This window comes from Opisthorchis viverrini (genome assembly GCF_000715545.1).
Source record: "Opisthorchis viverrini unplaced genomic scaffold opera_v5_384, whole genome shotgun sequence".
Taxonomy (NCBI): domain Eukaryota; kingdom Metazoa; phylum Platyhelminthes; class Trematoda; order Opisthorchiida; family Opisthorchiidae; genus Opisthorchis; species Opisthorchis viverrini.
In genome coordinates, this window is record NW_008752039.1 from 247,352 (window position 1) to 268,928 (window position 21,577).

General features: G+C 41.5%; 4 protein-coding genes across 4 annotated transcripts in view; all 4 read right to left on the minus strand.

Annotated features, from left to right (window-relative positions):
* Positions 1-3,071: 3,071 nt before the first annotated feature.
* T265_10557 (hypothetical protein) lies at positions 3,072-4,441 on the minus strand (the record flags this gene model as incomplete). The annotated part of the gene is made up of 3 exons (XM_009176959.1): positions 3,072-3,209; positions 4,072-4,224; positions 4,361-4,441. The coding sequence occupies 3 exons, from the start codon at positions 4,439-4,441 to the stop codon at positions 3,072-3,074; spliced, it is 372 nt and encodes a 123-aa protein (XP_009175223.1).
* Positions 4,442-4,444: 3 nt separating this feature from the next.
* T265_15183 (hypothetical protein) lies at positions 4,445-13,586 on the minus strand (the record flags this gene model as incomplete). Its single annotated transcript, XM_009176964.1, has 4 exons — positions 4,445-4,550; positions 12,603-12,674; positions 12,991-13,207; positions 13,455-13,586. Coding segments are annotated over 4 exons (525 nt in total), but the record flags the coding sequence as incomplete, so codon positions are not given.
* A 597-nt stretch (positions 13,587-14,183) lies between these two features.
* Positions 14,184-21,038, minus strand: T265_10558 (hypothetical protein; the record flags this gene model as incomplete). Its single annotated transcript, XM_009176960.1, has 3 exons — positions 14,184-14,270; positions 19,934-20,052; positions 20,831-21,038. The coding sequence occupies 3 exons, from the start codon at positions 21,036-21,038 to the stop codon at positions 14,184-14,186; spliced, it is 414 nt and encodes a 137-aa protein (XP_009175224.1).
* A 137-nt stretch (positions 21,039-21,175) lies between these two features.
* T265_15184 (hypothetical protein) overlaps positions 21,176-21,577 on the minus strand; it is a gene marked incomplete at both ends in the record, with an annotated part of 5,535 nt that continues 5,133 nt past the window's right edge. Inside the window, one exon of the mRNA XM_009176965.1 lies at positions 21,176-21,364. Coding sequence (XP_009175229.1) covers positions 21,176-21,364 — 189 coding nt within the window. The remainder of the gene's footprint in view (positions 21,365-21,577) is intronic.

Sequence of the window (21,577 nt, forward strand, 5' to 3'; positions counted from 1 at the left end):
TGAACTGGAAAGCCGGAGGTCTTCAGAGCTACTAGATTAAACAGTGTGCGTCTTGATGACTGCAAAATAAGAAACAGATATCACATCCACTGTATGAATAAGTTTGAGAGAGCGTTTGCGATGAGAGCTTCTCAGTTGGTGACCCCGAAGTGAGACCTTGCGCATATATTTTTTGATGGTAGTACTCATACTCAACGTTACATAATTATTACGAGCAGCTGAGTTTTTCGAGTACATTTATGAGGTTTTGATCCATTTTTGCGTACAACTGGAGTTATTGAGACCAGATGGGATATCAGACTCATTTGAAATAGGATGCTCCATAGTCAAAAAATAGTTTTTTTTTAAAAAAAGCAGAATACGCATGAAAAGGGCACACAAATTTCAATTCGTTCTTCAGTACTTCAAAAGATTCTTCTACAGTTGCCCATGGTTTTCTTTACTATTACGAATGAGCCATGCAAGATTTATCTTGAAACAGAGCCTGGTATTTAGATCAGTGTGAGTTTTTGAGGTAGCTCCTGGGGCTAATCTATAATTAATCATTTTATGCCTTACTGTGCCTTTAGTTGTCTAAAAAGTAACTAAAGCAAACTGAAAGAAAGGGATTATTGGTGATTTTCATTCCTAGTGGGAACAAAATAGCCATTGTTCATTTTCTTTCTTTGTTACATCAAAATAGTAACCGTCTGTTATTTTTACTGAGGAACTGTCAGCCTACAACAATCCTGTCAGATGATGTGCGTCGGCGGAAACGAGACTGTTCGAACACTTCGCATTCGTGTCTGTGCATACTCTTGCTCAATAACGCAAAGATAATGATTTATCTCCCATGGCTATGGTGCAGAAGATTTCGGTTGGTTGAGGATACGTTTTGATAAATAATGTGCCAAATTTATCCACAAAGTTACATAAGCGAAAATAATGTTTTAGAGACCTTAAATATAAGGTTGCGAGTCTGGAAACGTGCTTCACTGAAACCTGTGTATAACTTTGAGTAGAATTTTCAATGTGTTTATGACCACAATTTTGGTCGTAAAATATGAATGTTATTCTAATTTCACTGTAGAGGAATTCATGAGATCTCTTTCATGGCGAGTTGAATCAACTATCTTCAAAGAAAAGTTAAGTGTGGCCTACTACTTACGAAATATATATATATGTATATATATATATATATATGTATATGCGTACTAATCACAGATTTAAGATGCAGTTACTTTTCCACTGAAACTCAGGGCAAAGTTAGCTGCACGCCTCAACCAGTCTTCTTGTAGGTTTTTCTTTGGATTAGATGAACGACCAGACACGATCCACGAAGTCTCAAAACGCCGGTGAAAAAGAGCAGGCTTTATTGGACTGGTTCTTGTCAATTTATATCCCTATCCTGCATTACTGTTTTATCATACAAACCCGTGGGAAATTAAAATACCAAAAGGTATATGATTCAAGTATTGACCGGGAGGATCATGGTCCAAATTCCGCTAATTAATTCTGGGGATGAACACTGCCGATAATTCCAAATAAGGACAAAATGGCTGTAGAGTAGTTTGTGGTCTTTCAACGCAATTCAGCTTCATGTTAGAGAAAAATGAAAAAAAACATTGACGCCCTCCGAGCCACAGCAACCATCACTGCGAAAAAGCATCGCTCTGAATGGGCCTGTTTTCCCTGAATTTGTCGAACTTCCCGATGCTCTGTAAAACGAAAAATGGCATATTGATGACTAGCCTGATTACTATACAGAGCATCTGTTGAGGGCTCGAAATTNGGAGCGCACTAATAAATAAATTAATATACGTACATATTTAAATATATATGTGTATACTCATATATACATATATATATATATATATGTATATGCGTACTAATCACAGATTTAAGATGCAGTTACTTTTCCACTGAAACTCAGGGCAAAGTTAGCTGCACGCCTCAACCAGTCTTCTTGTAGGTTTTTCTTTGGATTAGATGAACGACCAGACACGATCCACGAAGTCTCAAAACGCCGGTGAAAAAGAGCAGGCTTTATTGGACTGGTTCTTGTCAATTTATATCCCTATCCTGACATTACTTCTTATCATACAAACCCGTGGGAAATTAAAATACCAAAAGGTATATGATTCAAGTATTGACCGGGAGGATCATGGTCCAAATTCCGCTAATTAATTCTGGGGATGAACACTGCCGATAAGTCCAAATAAGGACAAAATGGCTGTAGAGTAGTTTGTGGTCTTTCAACGCAATTCAGCTTCATGTTAGAGAAAAATGAAAAAAACATTGACGCCCTCCGAGCCGCAGCAACCATCACTGCGAAAAAGCATCGCTCTGAAGAGGCCTGTTTTCCCTGAATTTGTCGAACTTCCTGATGCTCTGTAAAACGAAGAATGGCATATTGATGACTAGCCTGATTACTATACAGAGCATCTGTTGAGGGCTCGAAATTGCATGCCGTTTGTTGCAAATAACATGCGCGAGAATTGTGAAATGTCACTGAAAATATCACCGAAATCTTAGCAGTCATTACCGAAACAACTTCTGGCATGCATTTGTCTAAATACCTCATGCTTGCAATTTTATGCTCGGCTCATTCTTGAAGGATATTAGAGAGCTAAATTAGAGGGTTACTGCCATCGGCATAAACCTACCTCGCTAGTAGATAATATGATTTGATCGGTTTCGAATCCGAACATCATACAGGAAATCTCATGGTCTCGTCCGTACGAAGGCTAATTTATAACAGTATTTCATTAGGTGTCCTCAAACCAAAGTGAGCAGTCATTCAGGAAAGCCAAATCTGTGCATCAGCTGTCTAATTCAATTGTATATATTCATCGAACGAATTATCCACCTGTGTAAATCAGAACTGAAACCACGAAGAGGCTTCAACACTGAGCTCGACAATTAATGTCTGGTTCTCTCATTTGGGACCTGTCTTCAATTCGCTGATGCATTATGGCCAGCCAACTGAACACTAATTCGTCGCCAAATAACAAGTTTTTGAGGAAAGGAGTAGTTAAGTGCCAGAAAGCATGGTCACATGAACACTTCCCCTTTTATCGATCCTCTGCGGATCAGCTTGGTAGGTTCAGACACGTGACAAGTTGACCAGCAATATCAGAACCACGTATGAGCCGGCCAGTTTGTGTAACTTGTGAATTTACTTTCAAGGGTGATTCCTGTTCTAACCAGCTGCTGATTAATTCAATCATCTGGCAACTGCAGAAAACAGTTTTTTGGTTATTCACTGCGTTCCCAATCCGTGGGTTTGGGGTTTTGCTGGATTTTTAAGGTGTAAATATTTGGTTAAATCCTGGAGAGCTTAACTGCACACGACATTTTCCTCACTACTCCAACTTATCCGGTGTGTGCAGAGCGAGCCGACATGTGTCCCTTCGATTTACTGAAACGGATAGAAGTATTTTTCACGTTTTCTCAACTCTTCCGTCCTATCTTTTGCCCGCAGACCAAGTTGCACGTTTAAGCTAAGCTTCAACGTGCAACTGGATGTCACTCAACACTTAAGTGCATAATGCACGCAATACCACTGGTTATTTTTGTATTTCTCTGACCGTTTATCAAGCTAGCGCTGTCAAACTTCAAACGAGTAAACTTAGGCCTAGCTAGTCACTCAGCACTTTGAAGTGATTAGATCAAAGCAAAACATGCGATGAGTATATAAAACGCTGTTACGACTGGAAAAAAAGAACAGCTGATACTATGGACCTAATATCCTTCCTTGAATCTTGCAAAAACGTTTGACATTTCTCGAACCATGCATTCTCTGAGACTGAGAGTCACGTTTGCCGTATAGGGGCTCGGGATAAATGTCCAACAATGAGATTCGCTCTCGAGTTGAACTAATTGGCAACTTATCCAAATCAATGAAACAGTCTATCACTGTTAGGGGATGAACAAGGAGGGAAAATGATATGCAAAGCGATGGGAATGAGATAAGGCTTACTTGGGCCAACTGAAATGGATCGGAATTGTTACTTGTTTAGCAGAACAATGCCCGGAAAAACATGGGGAATAAGGAACATACTTGGAGAAGAGAAGAAAAGGCTGTCAGACCAGGTCGTCTAGGAGATAGTGGATAGATCGAAGTTGACATGCGTTCTCGATGGTAGTACTAGCGTTGAAAGTGATCATGGGATTAAAAAACGTTCCGTATTTAGATGCAGTTCGCATTTCAGACAGACCACAGTGGAATCCTGATAAACTTTCCTGAAAACACAAAGGAGGAGAAATGATTTTCAGTGGGAGGAAAGGTGTCAGGCAAGAGTTCGATCCAGTGTATCATCGCATTACATCGTGTGTCTGCGCAACGTTACTCGCAATTTGGTTTTGACGGGAGACTCACCCGGAACCCAGCTGAATTTGTCTTTCCTGAGAAGCGACCAGTTCTACTCTTGGCACTTTTGGCCGTCATATCATTTTGCATCCTCAGTGTACGTCGTCTGACATCTTTATGGGGTTTCGCATCTCATCGCGAACGCTTTTGTGTTTTGTGGCTATCTGTGTTCGATATACTAGTTTCGGGTTTGAAGATTCTAAATTCAAAGGGAGCCGAAACACTGCATAATTATGGCTGGGCTTAATGGTGTCACACATCCAGTGTGCCTAAGTGTCTATGTATCAGCAAGAACTGTATTGTTTAACCACATGGTCGTCTTGATTATCTCTCCGAGTTGTTCCTACCGGCATCTGGGAGTCCTCATGCTCACTGCCTGTGACAAATTGATCTAATTGTATCCAAATTCGAATTCTCTAGGTTCAAAATTCAGCACATCGGATCTCATCACCCCATATATCCTTGTTCCGAAAACTATTTGGATAGTCACTTAAGCTATAGGACGCAACTCTCCGTATGTGAATGTCTCAAGATACTGTACAATGGCACATTGAACGAAATACCAAAAGGGAACGAAATCTGGTGAGCAAGAATAAGTCAATGAATCAAAGGTATAGGTTTAAACGCCGACTAACGAGATGTAAGGAAGCCATACTTCTGAGCTTCAGCCCCTCGGTTACTTATGTAGAACTAATTTTTGTCACCTTTGTTCGACTTAATTCTTCCTGGAAGTCTGGTGAAGGCTTCAATGGGTAGCTTATAGCGGTGGTTCAGTGGTGATATGGTTAATAGTTTTATTGTTTAGAAACTGCTGTTGCAGTCTCACAAATAAAACGCGTCTATAGATCATTTACAACCTTGCTCCGGACTCCTTTGGGGTATATCAGTAATGAAGCCGGAAGAAACACGTATGTAGTTGATAGTACTAGTAGTGACGATAACCTCCCCTAGGGATTACCAGTGTTGAAAAGTGAATCATTCTTCCACATCCTTGCGGTTATCACCTCCTACTACCAAAATCTTACCATAGCTACGATAGTCGCAAGAGTTTCTGTTGTGAAGTTTCAAGCACTTATCAACATAGCTATGCATAATCCTAACCGAGGCGCGCTGTGTTTAAATCTGGCCACAAATTATTTTCCTGGGATGACATGTGACAGTCACAGTGGCGATCTTATTTATCGCTCTTTTCGGAGTTCAGATGTACACACACTTTATTTTGATACGTCTGCAGATATGAGTACCAGGTTTCCTGGAGTAGCATGCAACAAAATAGTTCATTGTAGTAACTGTTTATAATGAAGTTAAAATTTCGTGTCATTTTTGAAGTGAAGACCGACTTTTGTTTTTCTCGTTTCGCTGTTTAACACGCTTCTTCGCTATCCGTCACGCTGAATGCATGCGAACAGACCCATGCATTTGTGACTCGGTTCTATGTTATTCCTTCACCACACCCTGACGTCGATGTTTTTGCTAACGACCACTGTGGTGAGGTAAGCGGTGTGTCGTTGGTTTGGCCTTATCAGGTTATCACATCCAGTAGACATTCCCCCGAGATGCAAAGAGGGACATGTCGGTTTCATAGTGGGCAATCGATATCACTGAAGATAGGTTTACATGGATGGTTAGTTGTTCTCTTAGGAAAACTGGGTCATGCTAGTTGGCAGTGACAGATGAGGATAACCACGCCCCACTTGTACAAACCAACGTGCTTAGCTGATAAATGTTGAACTTCTGACACGCTTGAGCAGATTGCACCGATTGACAAAACCGGAAAATTGGCATAAATATAGGTGCGCTTAGACGGCGAAACTCCTCTGCATCTTCGAATATTCTGGGTATGGAAGCCTTCTGTCAATAACTGTATTAGTGGTGTCCACCAATTTCATACGATGATGGTGGTAAATCGAATCTTGTGGACAAATATGAGCCATTTTCACTTAAGTTTATGTACGAAATTTCCACACAAAACCGTGGGACGTGCTGTACGATGGAATTTATGGTAAATACTCGATGTTTTATTGCGAATAAAATAGTTTGCCTTCCAGTCAGAAGATCAAGTGTTTTTAAGTGGCTCGATGTAAGAGCATTGTCTCAGTTTTTAGTGTTCAATTCAGCAATGAAAATGAATTAAGTACGGGTTCGGAGGCGTAAAATTGTTATATTGCAAGTGGGATGGCTTAAAAATTAACAATTCAGACTGAGTATATTTTCGCGCTGGAACATACTACTCATAATTTTTCTGAAAACTTTCGAACAGCTCGTAATCTGTTTCGATCTTCTTGGGGTTAGTCAGGTAGGTGTAGTTCCCGAGTTTCAGTCAACATTACGTTCTAGTTGATTGAATGTACTAAGCAAAGAGCTTAATGAGTCCGTGGGTTGTTGTTCAAGTGTACAGCTTTATTAAATAATGGAATTAAAGTAGGTGAACCCAGATCGCATAGGCGGAGTTGCCAGTCGTACTTGAAACGAGCGCACATGATGCGCCAAGCAGGTTTTTATTCCTTATGTATTCATAGTCTGTGGTTCATATGACTATGCTATATCTGTTTTTGGTTACTTATACAACCTCAAATAATGAATGGAACGTTGGCCACAGGATCACACTTTGCAGACAGAACCCCAGTTGCTGCCTGTTCTTCGTGAGTCGGAAAAATTGTCTTGCATATGCCCTGAGAATATGGTCTTTAGTAATACTGCTACACAGAACACGAGTCCCTCCGTTAAAATCCGCCTAGGAACAAGACGCTTAAAGCGGGTGCTGGGCTGAAAGCCACAAAACTTCAAGCGCCCTCGGAAGAACACAATAAAATACAAACCAAGAAGGTTGCTTCCGTCTCCTATTTGTTCATCTGGAAAGCTAGCTATTTCCCCAAATGCCTTGTGCTATTTCTTATATGCCCAAGTGTACAAAATCGTGTTATGAGTTAAATGTGTAACGCAGTGACAAAAAAGCCTGAGCAGGTTGCCCGTAGACCATTAGCCAGTCTTATAAACTGCAGTAGATGGACTGGAGAATCTAGACAATGTGAAGAAAAGGGTTCACTATGTGAGGACTGAAGTGATAAACAGCTTATTTGAGAGCTTATTAAACGGATGATGTGTAGTTGTGTGGATGGCATGATATATATATATATTTATTTATTTAAAGTATCGGGCTCGATAAACTCTCCCGATTGAGGTCGGTCTCACGTTGGGACCGTCTCACCTCGGTTCCGTGATAGTTGGCTTTAAAAAATCCACTCAGTATGGCTTGTTGCCACAAAATCCTCACTCGTCAAAGACCACTAAACGACATTCTGGCTGGATTCGCGTGTATTTTAGCATTCTTTGGGTACCTGAACAATGACATAAAAACGAACTATGCCATCTAAGTAAACAGGAGTTCTATAGTAAGATATTTATTTGCGCACAAGTGCTATAAAATGCCTGCTCTGTAGAAGCCTGCCCTCAGTTGAGGCAGCTTTTCTAGTGTCTCTGATGAACAATTTAGGTGGTTGGTTTCCTCAAGCAAGAAATAATGTATCCAAAGAGACTGTATCTACTGAGTCCTTGAGGATGAGTTTAGAGCACGAAAAACTTCTGCACATCTGCTCCAGAAAATCCGATTAACATAGCAGGTCACGAGAGATCTCCCCAGAAGTTTTATCTTCTAAAAATGACACAACTGTACACGTGTTTTCTCTTGAGCAAATACTTCAAAGAGCAGACCGAAAACGCTCACTTCCGAGAACAGGTTTGTGGTTGAAGTACACTTTGAAGGCCGAGAGAACAGTCACTGATGCGCTTGCGAGTAATGCATGAAGAGAGGCTACTCCTTAAATTAGTTTTGCTGACTTTTCATCTTGGGCCTTGTGGACGACAAGTGTTCATTATTGGGATGTGATTGCAATACTGTAATAGCTTTAGTGTACAAAGGTATTACTGTCCGAAATTCAGACATATAGATCGTTGTTTGTTCGTGCGATCGACAGAGGGTGCAAGATAGACAAAATACCGCTTTCCCCACTATGACCGATCAGGCTGTTCATCTGAAGTAGCCTTTGATCCGATAGGCCACTAAACAAATCTGTTGCTGAGAATAACTCATCAGACCACCGTATCCTGTGTGCACGTGTTTATCGGCTCCATCGGAGTGTGTAGTCTGTAGTCAGCTTACAACATTTTTTGAAAAAGAGAGCGAACTCAAAGAATTCAGAGTCTTGCGCGCCTTCTTTTAAACCAAGTACTCCATCTCAGTCCTCATCACTTACTCTAGCTCAGCAAGCTGGTAGCAGATTCAAAATATCTATCGATTCACTCGTATGTTCTAGTTTGGTCAATATATACCCCGGACGATATGATGATATTCGCCCGCATATAGTACCGGAAGCGAATAATTGTCATCGGAATCAGCCATAAACTCCTTGGAGGTGAATCAGTAGACCTGACGCCTTGCCCGGTTTTGTCAGCACTCCTTATCCCATGCTATCAAAACTGAATAAAGTAACAGACAGATGGCCTGGGTAACAACTAGTTGAGTGCCCACAGTGCAATTCTATGTGATCTACCGTACCCGGAATAATCAGCACTTAAGCTAGGAAGAATATGCGATAAAGTAGCTATGTGTATCAAGTGTATTCAGACGGGGGCTTTTTTAACACACAATGTACAGAGACTTTCGATTTATTCCCACCGCCTTTGGAGTTCTGCACACGTAGCTGCCAGACACGGAATAGTGCTGTGGTTAGCTGGTGGTAACGAATGATCTTTATCATACACAAGTCCCTAAACGTCACAAGTATTTACTCACAAATTCAACCTGGCTAGCACCCAAGTGTACCAGTGAAAGGAAGAAGGCCTTCGATGCGGAGTTATTTCTTACAAAATGCCAACTGAACGGTTACAGTCTGTTGGACAGGGAAGCAAAACTCTCATATGCATTTTGTTTACAAAAACTGAATATCCCTCTTCTCCTTGAACGCGTCTTCTTGAACTTTCCTGAATATTCATTGACTGTTGCTCAAATCCAAGCAGATGCTACAAAGCATTAGATCCCACTTTTCAAGAGATTCGGGGAGGATTTACGAGAGAACGTACTACTCACTGCCCTCCCATAAGTAGTATCACGTTACAACAGTAGGTGCGACTGCGTTTCATCCTTTTTTGTGGCATGGCAAGTGTGGGGGTAAAGGGTTGGGCTCTTCAGAGTAGCAAGCAAAGAACAACCATGTCATTGGGAGGAAGCATGAGTGTCCAACTGAAATCTACAGTAGGTGCGACTGCGTTTCATCCTTTTTTGTGGCATGAACAACCATGTCAATGGGAGGAAGCATGAGTGTCCAAATGAAATCTGTGTGTAACAACCAAAAATTCCCTCCAGTCACTCACAAGCGAAAACGAATGACCAAGTGTTTAACCATGTCTTTAGTGCCACCCGATTTGAAAATGGTTGGCTACCATTTTTAAAGGTCGGAATATCTGCAGCATTTTTGCACCAGACCCTTAGAAAACCATGTATAGTGTTCCAGCACCAACATTTGCGACTCATCAGATGAAATACCTCATGTGCGCGACGTGAGTAATCTCCTGACATGGTTGGATACCGTGAAAGATTTGGCAGACAACTCAGCCACCTAGTCGGATGGTTCAGCTTGGTTTTATATCTGTGTCCTTTTGATGTGTTTGGTATAGATTACAAGAATTCTCCGCCGGTGTACTTTTACCCAAATATGAAATGCATTTGAATCTATTCTTAGTCGATTTCCATTTGGAGGTTTTTTCTAAAAAGGTGCGACTTAGTTGCGCTGACATGCATATTTATCTATGATTTTCCTCCTATTACAGGCTTCTTTTCTAATGGTTATGGTCTATGGACAACAGTATATTCACCGAAAAAGCACTAGTACCAATGAGGCCGATTAGTATGATGACGATAATGACAATGAAGGTTGACGAATGTTCACAAAAATACACAGAGGTCTTCCAACCATTGAAAGTTTAGACTCTGGTCCGTGATGGGGTTATGACCACATATTCTCCTATTGCCCAAACTGCTCGCTAGCTGGTTTGTGCCAAGTTCTTCTGAACAGATATGCTCGGTAGCACGTAGGTAGTGTTCCACAACAGGTATATGGAAACATTTGTTCCGTTCCTGTATATTCTTGTAGATAATGCCCCCAGAAAGGGGAAACCGGTCGTGGGCTGTCGACGGATTTTCAGCAACCTTGTGAGTAGTGCATTACAAAAAACAAAAGCACATAAGACTGTACCGCAAGGTGATTGTGAAAATCCGTCATTTGGCCATTCTATCAATCTGGCCAAGTAACTATGATCAGAAAAGGTGGTCGAGAACAGCAGACGGAATTCTGCTAGCGGAATCCCATTCTATGAAGGATGATAGACAAATATTGACTAACCACCCCAATGCATTCATTTTGCAACCCCGTAAACCAATTGGTCTGCAAATGAGTGTTTTATTCGACGTTAATGAATGGATAATTCATGACAGCATTAAAAGAGGCAGTCACGAAATTTATTTTCACTGATCAGAGATGCGAAAGTCTCGAACAGCCATCACACATTCAGCTAACAGGTGCTATGATATCTGGCTGTCCAACCTGTCTCTAACCCTGACATCACACTGCAGTGAAGAATCCTCTTGTCGTCACGTAAATGAAAGATATAATGTTGAACTCAACTTACACATTCAGCCGAATAGTTATATGTTGTCTGCTTGCTCCTCACCTATAAGCACCAGTTACGAGCACCAGAGGAGAGCACATTCCGTCGACTGGTTACATCAGGCTAAGTAGTGCCTTCATCGCAAAGTACCTCATCTGAATGTAAATGTAACAGGTGTAATGCACTTCCGTATAGAGACAAATTCACACAAAGCCGAACCAGAGACCTCTGTGCGTTCCATAATTTCGAAATTCTCTGAAGTCAATCGGGAACTCATTGTTTTGCTACGGAAAACGATCAGCAGCTTCATTCCTAGGAAACGCTTCGCTTTTATACAAAAGCTTTTTCAGATCAACTGACTGGGTTGCAAGGTTGGTCGAGTTCAAGATAGATGCAGAACCAGTCACCAAGATCTATAGCAGTTGCTAAGCTAAATAAGTGGTAGTTTTTTGCGCTAAGAGTTTTCGTTAAAACTACTGGGCTAGATAGAAAATTACATGGATTGGGGCTAGGTTAGCGGTCCGGTTCTTCCGCTTCAGTTCAGGTGAGTCGTTCGCAATTTTCGGGTGAGTTGATACTGCGACAGTTGAATAATTTGGGTAATTTTTCCTTAACCGAGAGCAGTTTCATTACACTACTCAACAGAACTGCTAGCGGAGATCTACCGTTAACTTAGCTTGCTAGTGAGAAGGGATCTTGGTACTTGGTTCCACTGCCTTAAAACTCTACCTAGTCAGTTGGCCTGACGCAGCTTTTGCGTAAAGAAAAAAACTTGACCCAGCAATAAATCTACTAATTGTTTTTTAACAAGTTCCCAAACGATCTCTTCTGGTCATTTATTCGTCAGCCTGAACAGGGCTTTAATTTATATGCGAAGTGACAATAAACCCGGCCGCATGGCAACCGTGTTGGGCTTGTTTAGTCTCCAGGACAGTGTGCACGGGAGCACTTGGACATTTTGATTTCCCTGTTCCTTGCAGTTTATTTATGGAGAGATGTGAATGGGTTGTAACCAAAAATATGGCTGCCTTTGTCGATGCGGAAAAACGCATTCCATACTAGGAGTTCCACTCACTGCAAGGTATCTCTTATTTGGTCCTGTGGAGTTCTTGGCTTGTTCTAAAAATCACTGCTTAAATTAGTTTTCCCAATGGACGCCAACGCATAATTATTAAACGGCATGGTGATCCAGCAGGCCAAAAGATGCTCCAATGATAGGCCGTTTCAGTGTCTCATTTAGTTTTTAGTGCGTCCCTAAATTCTCACCCTCATTTACTCTGGATCAGTGGTGGTTAAAACAGTTGAACTTTCTATATCACCTCCAGAGGAGACAAATTACCCTTGGGAACTGGAAGGAAATTTCCCGTCTCATGTCGCTATTTTACAGTTGAGTAAAAATCAATGTCTCGTCTGCACTACTTCCAGCTAGCAGCAGTTTAAGCGTCCATCTCAACCTCACCAAAAAAACCAAATCAGACTTAGGAAACCACTGCTGTCTGGCTGAATAACTTACATGGCCGTCTGATCGTCACACTGAACTCCGTTCACATTGTCGCAGACGCACATCGGTACAACCACACCGACGCACGCCCGAGTGCGTGCAAAGATAAGCCTGCCATAGTAACGTCGTCATCTCCACCCGGGCAATGCCGGGTGACACCTAAAATGCGCGTTCGTATATGCGTGCGTGTGCGTATGTGCTGTGTGTGTGCATGCGTTCGTGTGCGAGCTCAAAAACGACTCCGCGCTAAAGCAGCAAGTGTGCCTATTTCCCCATTGGTAAGTGCAGCCTCAAACCATTTGTTGAGCAGGCACGGACCAATTATCACTTGTCACCGGAGGCAGGATGTCCAGAATTTCCGGTCGTAAGACCAGGCCTCCCAGTCAAACTCACACCAAAAATATGACCACGCCTGATGGTTGTGGATACGGCTGAGTCGGACTACGTCGAAAAACGCTACGTCGTTGGGTCTTACAAGTGCCGAATTTTCTGTTCACCATGACATTTTCCGCTACCTCCACGGTTAATAATTCCAACAGACCATCCACACATGGATCGGTATCGGGGACGAGTGCACTTGGACCGTTCCCGATGGAAGAACGATATGATACTGTGAGCAGTTTGGCGAAGAGGACTTTGAACATTGAACTGCCAGACACACATGCTTCCGCAAATCGCGCGTTGTTTGTGTTCTCGGAAAATAATTTGATTCGGAAGGCAGCGAGGAATATAATTGAGTGGGGATATCCTTTTCACGGCTACGATTATTTGGGATGTTCGTCTACATTCCAAGTTGGTAGTGAGCGTTACCACTCCATGTGATTTTGTATACGTTTTATATTTCTGTCATTTATCTCAAAAATAATCCGTGCATAGTTTTTTATCCACGGCGCACGCAGAAATTTGCAGTTTCAAGGCTATAGCTTACTTCCCTCAAACTCTGTGGAAGGTCCGTGTGAACTTTTCGCAGATTTCACCAGTACCATTCAATTTTAATTTCGTTCGGCAGACCCAAAAAAGCTCACATATACGAACGATTTCATACTCATTGGGCACAGAGGTGTTGGACATGTATTCCCTTGATTAGCCACTCCAGGGTGTTTAACCTGCCGGCCGACCACTTTGTGCTGCTGGTGAATCCGATTTCACTTGTGAATTTCATTTTTCGGTAAAATACTTAGCCTTCGGTTGTTAATTATCAGGTGGACCGCGTGGATTGATAGCTGTTCAGATTAACTATTCGAACTATTCATCGATAATCTGTTGACTGTCTGAATGAACCAGCAGTTGGTTAGAACATAAACTACATCTATGAATATTCTCCGCCATCAAATAACGAGATAAGAAATTAGGGAACATCAAACAGTGTAAAATGGGAACAGTATGCCTTTTTTTGATATTTTCATTGTTGTTCCCTGCTTCCAATCCAAAGAATGGTGATACCCAAGTTTGTTGCTCAATTTGCTTCTTATCAGTGTAAAATGGGAACAGTATGCCTTTTTTGATATTTTCGTTGTTGTTCCCTGCTTCCGATCCAAAGAATGGTGATACCGAAGTTTGTTGCTTAATTTGCTTCTTATTGCTTCTCGTGGTTTTAGTATTTTCTGTTTTACCTAAAGTCTTTTTCGGGTAATTTACTCTTGATAGAATTGCTCAAACTGAATGTAACTAAGGTAGAAAATTGTCCAGCAATGTCGTTCGCTTGTAGGCAGGTGGACACTTCTCACGGCTTCCGGGGGCACCTGGTAATTTGATCTGGACGACCAGAAATTTAAACAAATTTACCGTATTGTCAGCATAATTGCGCTTCTTATGAAGTATCGATGACATGTTCCTCCGTTGTCGAATACTCTCACAAACATTCATTCTAAAAAATGTTGAAGGGAACCTCTTTAGTCATAGAAATTGTCTCACCTTTTCTGCGATGAATGCCAAGTTTCAAATGAACTTTCCAAAACTATGGGAGAATATTACAAAATAAGCTACTAGTGTAACGGTGATACTACTGATCGGGAGGCACGCGAGTAGTATGTGTTGTTCGTAGAATTTCGCTTTGCGTCGATTGAAAAGTGGAATTCTGTTGCGGAATTCGCGGGGCCACTTTGTAACATTTGCTTTTATTGGACCGACGAATGATTGGAGGCAATGAATCTCCAGGAAGACACATTCAGGAGAAGATCTATGTCCAGGTTTTGTAACTAAGATGCAGATTAGAATTTTGATTCCTTGTTCAACGGTCTGTAACCGGTCAGGTGGCATTTCCGGATAGATAAGTCCGCAGCGAAGGCCTTCTTCCTTTCACTAGGACCTAATTCAACGACGATTGCTCCAACGCCATGCAACAATGTGGTATTTCAACCTCTATCTTGACAGTCCCCTTGAAAACACTAGTGGATAAGAATATCTACAAAACTTTCTTTGAAATCTATGAGCTGAAACCAGCTGAACGTCTCCATCTGTTAGCTGGTGCATGACATTCTAGCTGTGTTTATCGGCAATGAGTTTAATTATGCAATATGGAGCTACATATACGCCCCGACACGACGCAAACTTCCCAGTAACTCTGTACGATACAATCTGCTGCCCAGCGTCTTCGGTGTGTTCCGCAGCACGAGCGACCCAGCAAAAGTACAATCATCATTCCCCCGTACAGACTACGGCAACAGTTCGCCTGAATGGCCAATCGCGTGTGCACTGGTTTTGTAAACGCGCCACAGTTAAAGCTTGCACACCGCGTAACCGGCACACAACTTATAACTCGTAGGTATTTCCTAATGGTATCTGAAACCGATGATATGTCTAAAAAAACTTTGGATAAGCAACTACACCGTGCCTTTAGGCAGAAAAATTGCTCCAGGCGGTAATCAAAGATAGCGAAAATGCATGTGCAAGTCACTGAACATGACCTCCAGCAAAATTGCTCATCCACCGGTAATCATCGAAACTAGACAGCGGTGTGTTGCTCAACTAGACTCAACTGCATCAGGAGAAATCCAAGTCATTACTTGCGAAAATCATTCTAAAAGAATATGACTAAGCCTAAAATTTTGATCAAACTCAAAGAATTCTTTGAGCTCGCACAGAATCAGCAGTTCGGCATCCCACGTCTTTTCAACACAAATCTAACTTCAAGTCTTCCCTTTAATTTATACACGTTTACACGTGATGTACTTTGATAAAATTTTAAATCTATCGTCAACTACGTTTCTAGACTCCCTTATTGCTGGCCGAATTTTTCAGCTAGTTTTAAAGGAGAATTATAACACTAATATAATAAGCTATCGGAGGTTAATCAATTGAGCATTTTGGAATTACGCGGAATTCACCTAATTCATACTGTGAAATTGGTCAATAACATCGAACGGTGACACTTTTATATTTGACCAGCTTCTAGTCGTTGGGTGTCATAGGTTAGCAACTACTGACATGGTCTACGCAACATGAGCAAACCGCTCTGTTGATATAGGCCGTATTCGTCTCAGGGGGGAGAAAATGATAAATTGCGGGCTAACTATGCATTTCGGTGATCTGTGACTGGAATTTGCAATGTGTCGAAATTTTAGTAGGTTTGATGCATCAACTGGCAGTTGGTCAGGTGGCCGTTGAATTGACCACCTAGCTTGGCAAGTTAGTTTTCAAACTCAGTGGACAGATCGATAACCGTCTACCTGATTAACTACCACCGATTGGGGTTCGCTGCTCTGGTGCTAAAAGATAAACGAAAGAATCCTTCTATCTGAATGTTTCTTGTATGCTCCTCTTACTCATATAATGCGATGTTACAAAATCTACCTCATATAGAGAACATTTAACCATTCGCTCGATATTGGGTTATCCAACTCATTAGTTGTGTCACATTTCCCAATGTTGACCACATTTCCGGGATAATCACATTTGTCCAACAACGCGGAAAATCCGAGGGATATTTACTTTTCCTCTGTCAGTATTTCCTGATGAAATCATATTCTTCTTACAGATCCTTAAAAAACGCTGGATGAGTTCTTCCAGTTTTTGGAACACAAAGTTTTGCGTTAAACAACCACGCATGTACAAAGTCAATAAACAAATTATCTCCCATATTGTCATACTTGACCATTAATGTTACCTTGCTAATGCTGAAATCTGTCAGGCTGAATGAAGCCTGAAGTCGCCTTAAAAGGATATCCTTCTATGTGACAAAGCGGGGAAATTATTGAAGTAAAACATTAGCGAATATACACTCATTTGCAACCTAATTTGGTTTTTCGAGAGACTCACCTGGAACCCAGCGGAATCTCTCGGTTTTGATGTTTCCAGGCCACTGGGTGTGCTTCACCAGGCCGCCTCATTTTTCAGTCTCTACGATATTCAAGATATCGCGATACATGTATGTTCGCAGTGCATAACTCATAAGGTTGCTGAAAATTCGTCGACAGCCCACGACCGATTTCACCCTTCTTGGGGCTCATTAGGTAGGCGCAGTCTCCGAGTTTCCGTCAATTCAGTTCAACTTGAAACCAAATTGCACGAAATTAGCGAACTACACTCATTTGCAAACAAATTTGGTTTTGCGGGAGACTCACATGGAACCCAGCTGAACCTCTCGTTTCTGGTGTCTCCAGGTTGATGGAAACTCGGGGACTGCGCCTACCTGGTGGGCCCCAAGAAGGGTAAAACTGGTCGTGGGCTGTCGAAGAATTTCCAGTAACCTTACGAGTAGTGCATTACGAATAAAACACGACCACTTATGATAAAGTAATTTCTACTTCATGCACAAACCTTCAAAATCTGACTTTCCATTGAGAATCTTATCGGACCAAACAGTCTATCACAGGATTCTCCTCACCTGAGTGTGAGTCTCCACATACGCAAAAAATCAGCACTTTAAGACGCATTTATAGATTCCAGGCTGTACATTTAAGTTGACCATAACTTAGTGGAAACTGCCTCTGTTTTGTCAACGATGGTCTAATGCAGTTTATGGAGAACCTGCAAACCAAATAGGAACCTTTTAGTGGAGGATGATTGGCCGACCCATTCATATCAGGAATAGCGGTTACCGAGTGGGCTTACCGTTACCCTTCTATCGCAGGTCACAGTTTCATCCAGCCAAAGAACTAGCCACTTGAAAAGGGGGTATTAGTTAGGTTTCAGTTGGGTGTTTGAATGAATGAATAGCTTCCAAGTGCTACTATCCCGTTATTTAATCGACCGAGAGGAGTTTCTTCATCTGGATCCTGGAATGGTTTGGATGGGTGCATGAGCGGAGTTTAGACTTGAATTTATTTGGCGGCAATTGTGTCCATTCTCCAATATGGTTTATCAATGGCTTTCGGGATCTTCAGTTTTCATCCATAAAAAGCTCCTGAAGCAAAAGAAGCAGGTACAATCATTTTATATCAACCCTTACTCTGTCACCGAAAAAATGCTTATAAAGACAATGGGCTTACCTAAATGTGGAGCCAGCTACACACTCAAGTCCCAGTGATCCTCATTTTCGATCAGCTGTCGCCTCTTGGCCATTCTCTACACAATTCAAAAATATCTTAGCGAGCACTTTCCGCAAACACTGTGTCCATAATTGAGCCGGAACTCTTTATTAACTGACTGACAATTCGAATACTTATTTAATTTATTTATTTATTTATTCATTTAGTATTACTCTTTCATTACTCTTTCATTTTTATAATAAGATGAATAAAGTTAAATGCCAGTGTGTTCCACCCCTAATTTTTGAGGAAGATAATTTGATTAAGTCCAAGACCCCTCCGATAGAACTGGTTACTCAAACTGAATCTCATATTTAGTCTTCCGGTGCCCACCGAAAATTTGTCAAGTCGCTTTTCGATATAGTGTGAGACAGCTTGCCACCACGTACTGCTGCGGTTTTCTGGACAAGAATTAGGTGAAATGTTACCGTTACCTCGTAAAGTACTTGGTCATGGAATGAAAATGACTAGTGGTTGTTGATCTCTCGCCGATGTTGGTACTTGGCTTGTAGGCGCTTCGTCACCAACCAAAAAGGTGTTAATATTGTGAGGTTAGCGACGGGGTCCTTTCATGGTATCAGTTCGAGGTTAATCAGTCCAGATCAGTAAGTAATCATGGTGCTCTGAGTCGATAGGTTATAGATGGTGAGACACCCATTTCGAAATTGAGTGATTTTACCTGGGGACTCAAATGGATCCAAGCTGAATCTCTTGTTTATAATGTTCCTTAAATTAATTCGCTACACAAAGACCGCTTCACACTCCACTTAAAAGAATACTTGAAACATTGCGCATATTTTTCTGAGCAGACTGTTTCATTAAACTATAGGTTGAAGAAAGATTACCACCCTGTGTTGTTCTACAAGGACCCCCTGGAAATATCATCTTCGAAAGTGGTCCCTTTTAAAAGTGTGCCTTTTTAAAGGATATGGTTGTAAGCTTGTCCCCTAGAATAAACAAACAGCATTCCAAGACTGGATACATTACTCATAATTTTGCTGAAAATTCTTCGACAGTCCACGACCGGCATTGTCGTTCTTGGGGCTCATAAGATAGTTGCAGTCCCCGAGTTTTCGTCAACATCATGTTCTACTTGAACCCACATTGCGCGAAATTAGCGAAATACACTTATTTGTGAGCCGATTTGGTTTTGATGGGAGACTTATCTAGAATCCAGCTGAATCTCTCGTTTATGATGTCCTGAAGCTGAACGTGCTGCACACAGGCCGGCTCACGATTCAGTTGGCACGATATTCGATATATCGCGAAGCAATCTGGCGGTCCTATTACATGACATGTAGGGATTTGGAAAAGTTCAGTCACGAAAGGTCATCCTTTTTTTCTAAGACTCATTGGGCGGACGTTGGTATGGTCGGTCACAGGACCTAGTGATTAGTGTGCTGCTTTCATATCTTTGTACGTGGTTTACCAACTCTGTGGGATTTTTTTGTCTCAAGAGAAATCAGGACTTTCAATAGTTAAATTATATCGTTGAGGCCCAGTTTCTACGGACTGTCACTTACCGAATCTCAACTAGTAATGGTTTTCCGATTACATAGTTTGAGTTTTCCCAACGTAGGTGACTACTTCTCGTAGCCAAATCAATTTGTTCCCTCGTTCAAGGAGCCTATCTCTGTAGTAATAACATCCAGGAAGCTGTGGCTAATTAGCTTCATCGGCTTCATCTTTTCATCAGAAAAACTTGATATATTTCAGCTCCGCTACTCAGTTTCAATAACTAAATAAGCAACAATGAACTACCTATTTAGAACTCGACAACTAGGATACAAGTTGGGTAAATAAAGTAGAATTTCTAGAAACATCACAAACGAGAGATTCAGATGGGTTCCCGGTGGGTCTCTCGGAAAACCAAATTGGTTTGCAAATGCGTGTATTTCGAGAGGTTTTCTTATGTTTTTCCTGTGTAAACTAAATTAAAAGAATGCTCACCTTTATGTACACCTTTATGGCTGTGTTGTTGGTATTTTCCAGACTTCCTAAAGCTCTGACATAAAAAAACATTCCAGCCAATAAGCGTACCTGATCGACGCTTTTCGAGATCAACAAGTCTAAAATGATAATAAATTATGTACAATATCGTCTTGGACAGTGTGTTGAATTTTCGCGAAATGTTCAAAAAATTTTCAACTCACCGGAACGTCCTGAATTCGTGATTCATACTTGTTTTTTGTTTCCCCGTTCCAGTAGGTTTGTCAGTCCAGCAAGAGCTTCTGGTATTTTTCACAATGATGTCATAATGAAATTTTTAACAAACAGAACATGAACAGAAAGCCATCGGCCTTAGCGAAAAATACAGATATCTTGAGTAAACAAGTGAAGGATTTATAACAAAACTCTGTTGCAATACAATATTCCCACACCACCTAATGAACCGTGAAATGGGGGGGGTCATCATGTCTTCCGCTCCAGTGGTGAAACCAGCTATAAATAGCCCATGTAATTAATTGCAAAACTTTTGTGTGTACTTTTGACCTATTTCCTTTTGAGATGAGTCACTAATAAATTCAAATATCCGTGACTAATTTAGGTTATTTAGAGTTGCTACTTTAAGTCAAGTCGGAGCCCGGTTACTTCTTTTCTCTCTCCTACTGGCGTATGTATAACAGCGTTCAAAGGGCACTGGATGAATGCTCTCATTCACAGCTCAAACACCTCCCAAGGAACTGATCAACTTTTTCAAAGTACTTCACGTCCATCAAGTCGTATATAAGTAAAACTGCCTGATATGTGTGTTGCCATTCCCTGGGTTCTGGACGCGCTGTCATGGAAGTATTCATTTGCAGAACATAAATTGCTTGTTTGGGGCAGTTTTTACACCCGGCTTACCTTGCTCTAATTTGTCCGGGACAATAGTCCTCATATACAAGAGTCTTGCGCCGCTATGTTCGGGATGATTCTTGTGAACTGAACCGAATCCTGCTTTCACAAGTTTTGGTTGTGTTAGAATCACACCCAGCCAGTTAGTACTCGCCTTGGCCTGATTTGGTTTCAAACCAACTTCACTGGTAGCAGAAACTTCTGTGGTATTGATCATTTGAATATCGCACCCACTTTGAAAGATGACTGCAGTCTACCTTTATGCCTCACTATGCTCTGCTACCTGGCGCAACCCTCAAAACTATAGCTAATGGTATCAGAATGTCGTTGGGCTGGTGCATCTCAGGTCTGTTTTCAATAATCTGCCATTTCCAACTGTATTTCATCCGCAGTTACAGGTGTGTTGATCGTCGACAAAATGGAATGTGAAACGTTTAGGCCAACATTTTGTGCTGTTGGGTAAGCAAATTCACCCAACTTAGCACATGGTATGCGTGTTGCAAAGCAGTCGCTAATGAGTAACTGATGACTGGACTCCGGTTTCTTAAAGAAAATCAAGGTAAACCAATTCCTTTTCAACAGTAAGCACGGACTGTTTTCTATCTTGTTCCTGAATCACTTCGTCACGGGTACGTTTGCACAACTACTCTTGAAAATATTTGTATGCCTTTGGCTCCCTGAGGCTTGCAGAACAATCATTATCAGGGTCCCGTGTTGTTATTTGCCTACAAAGTTGTTTTTGCTCACCGAAGTCCC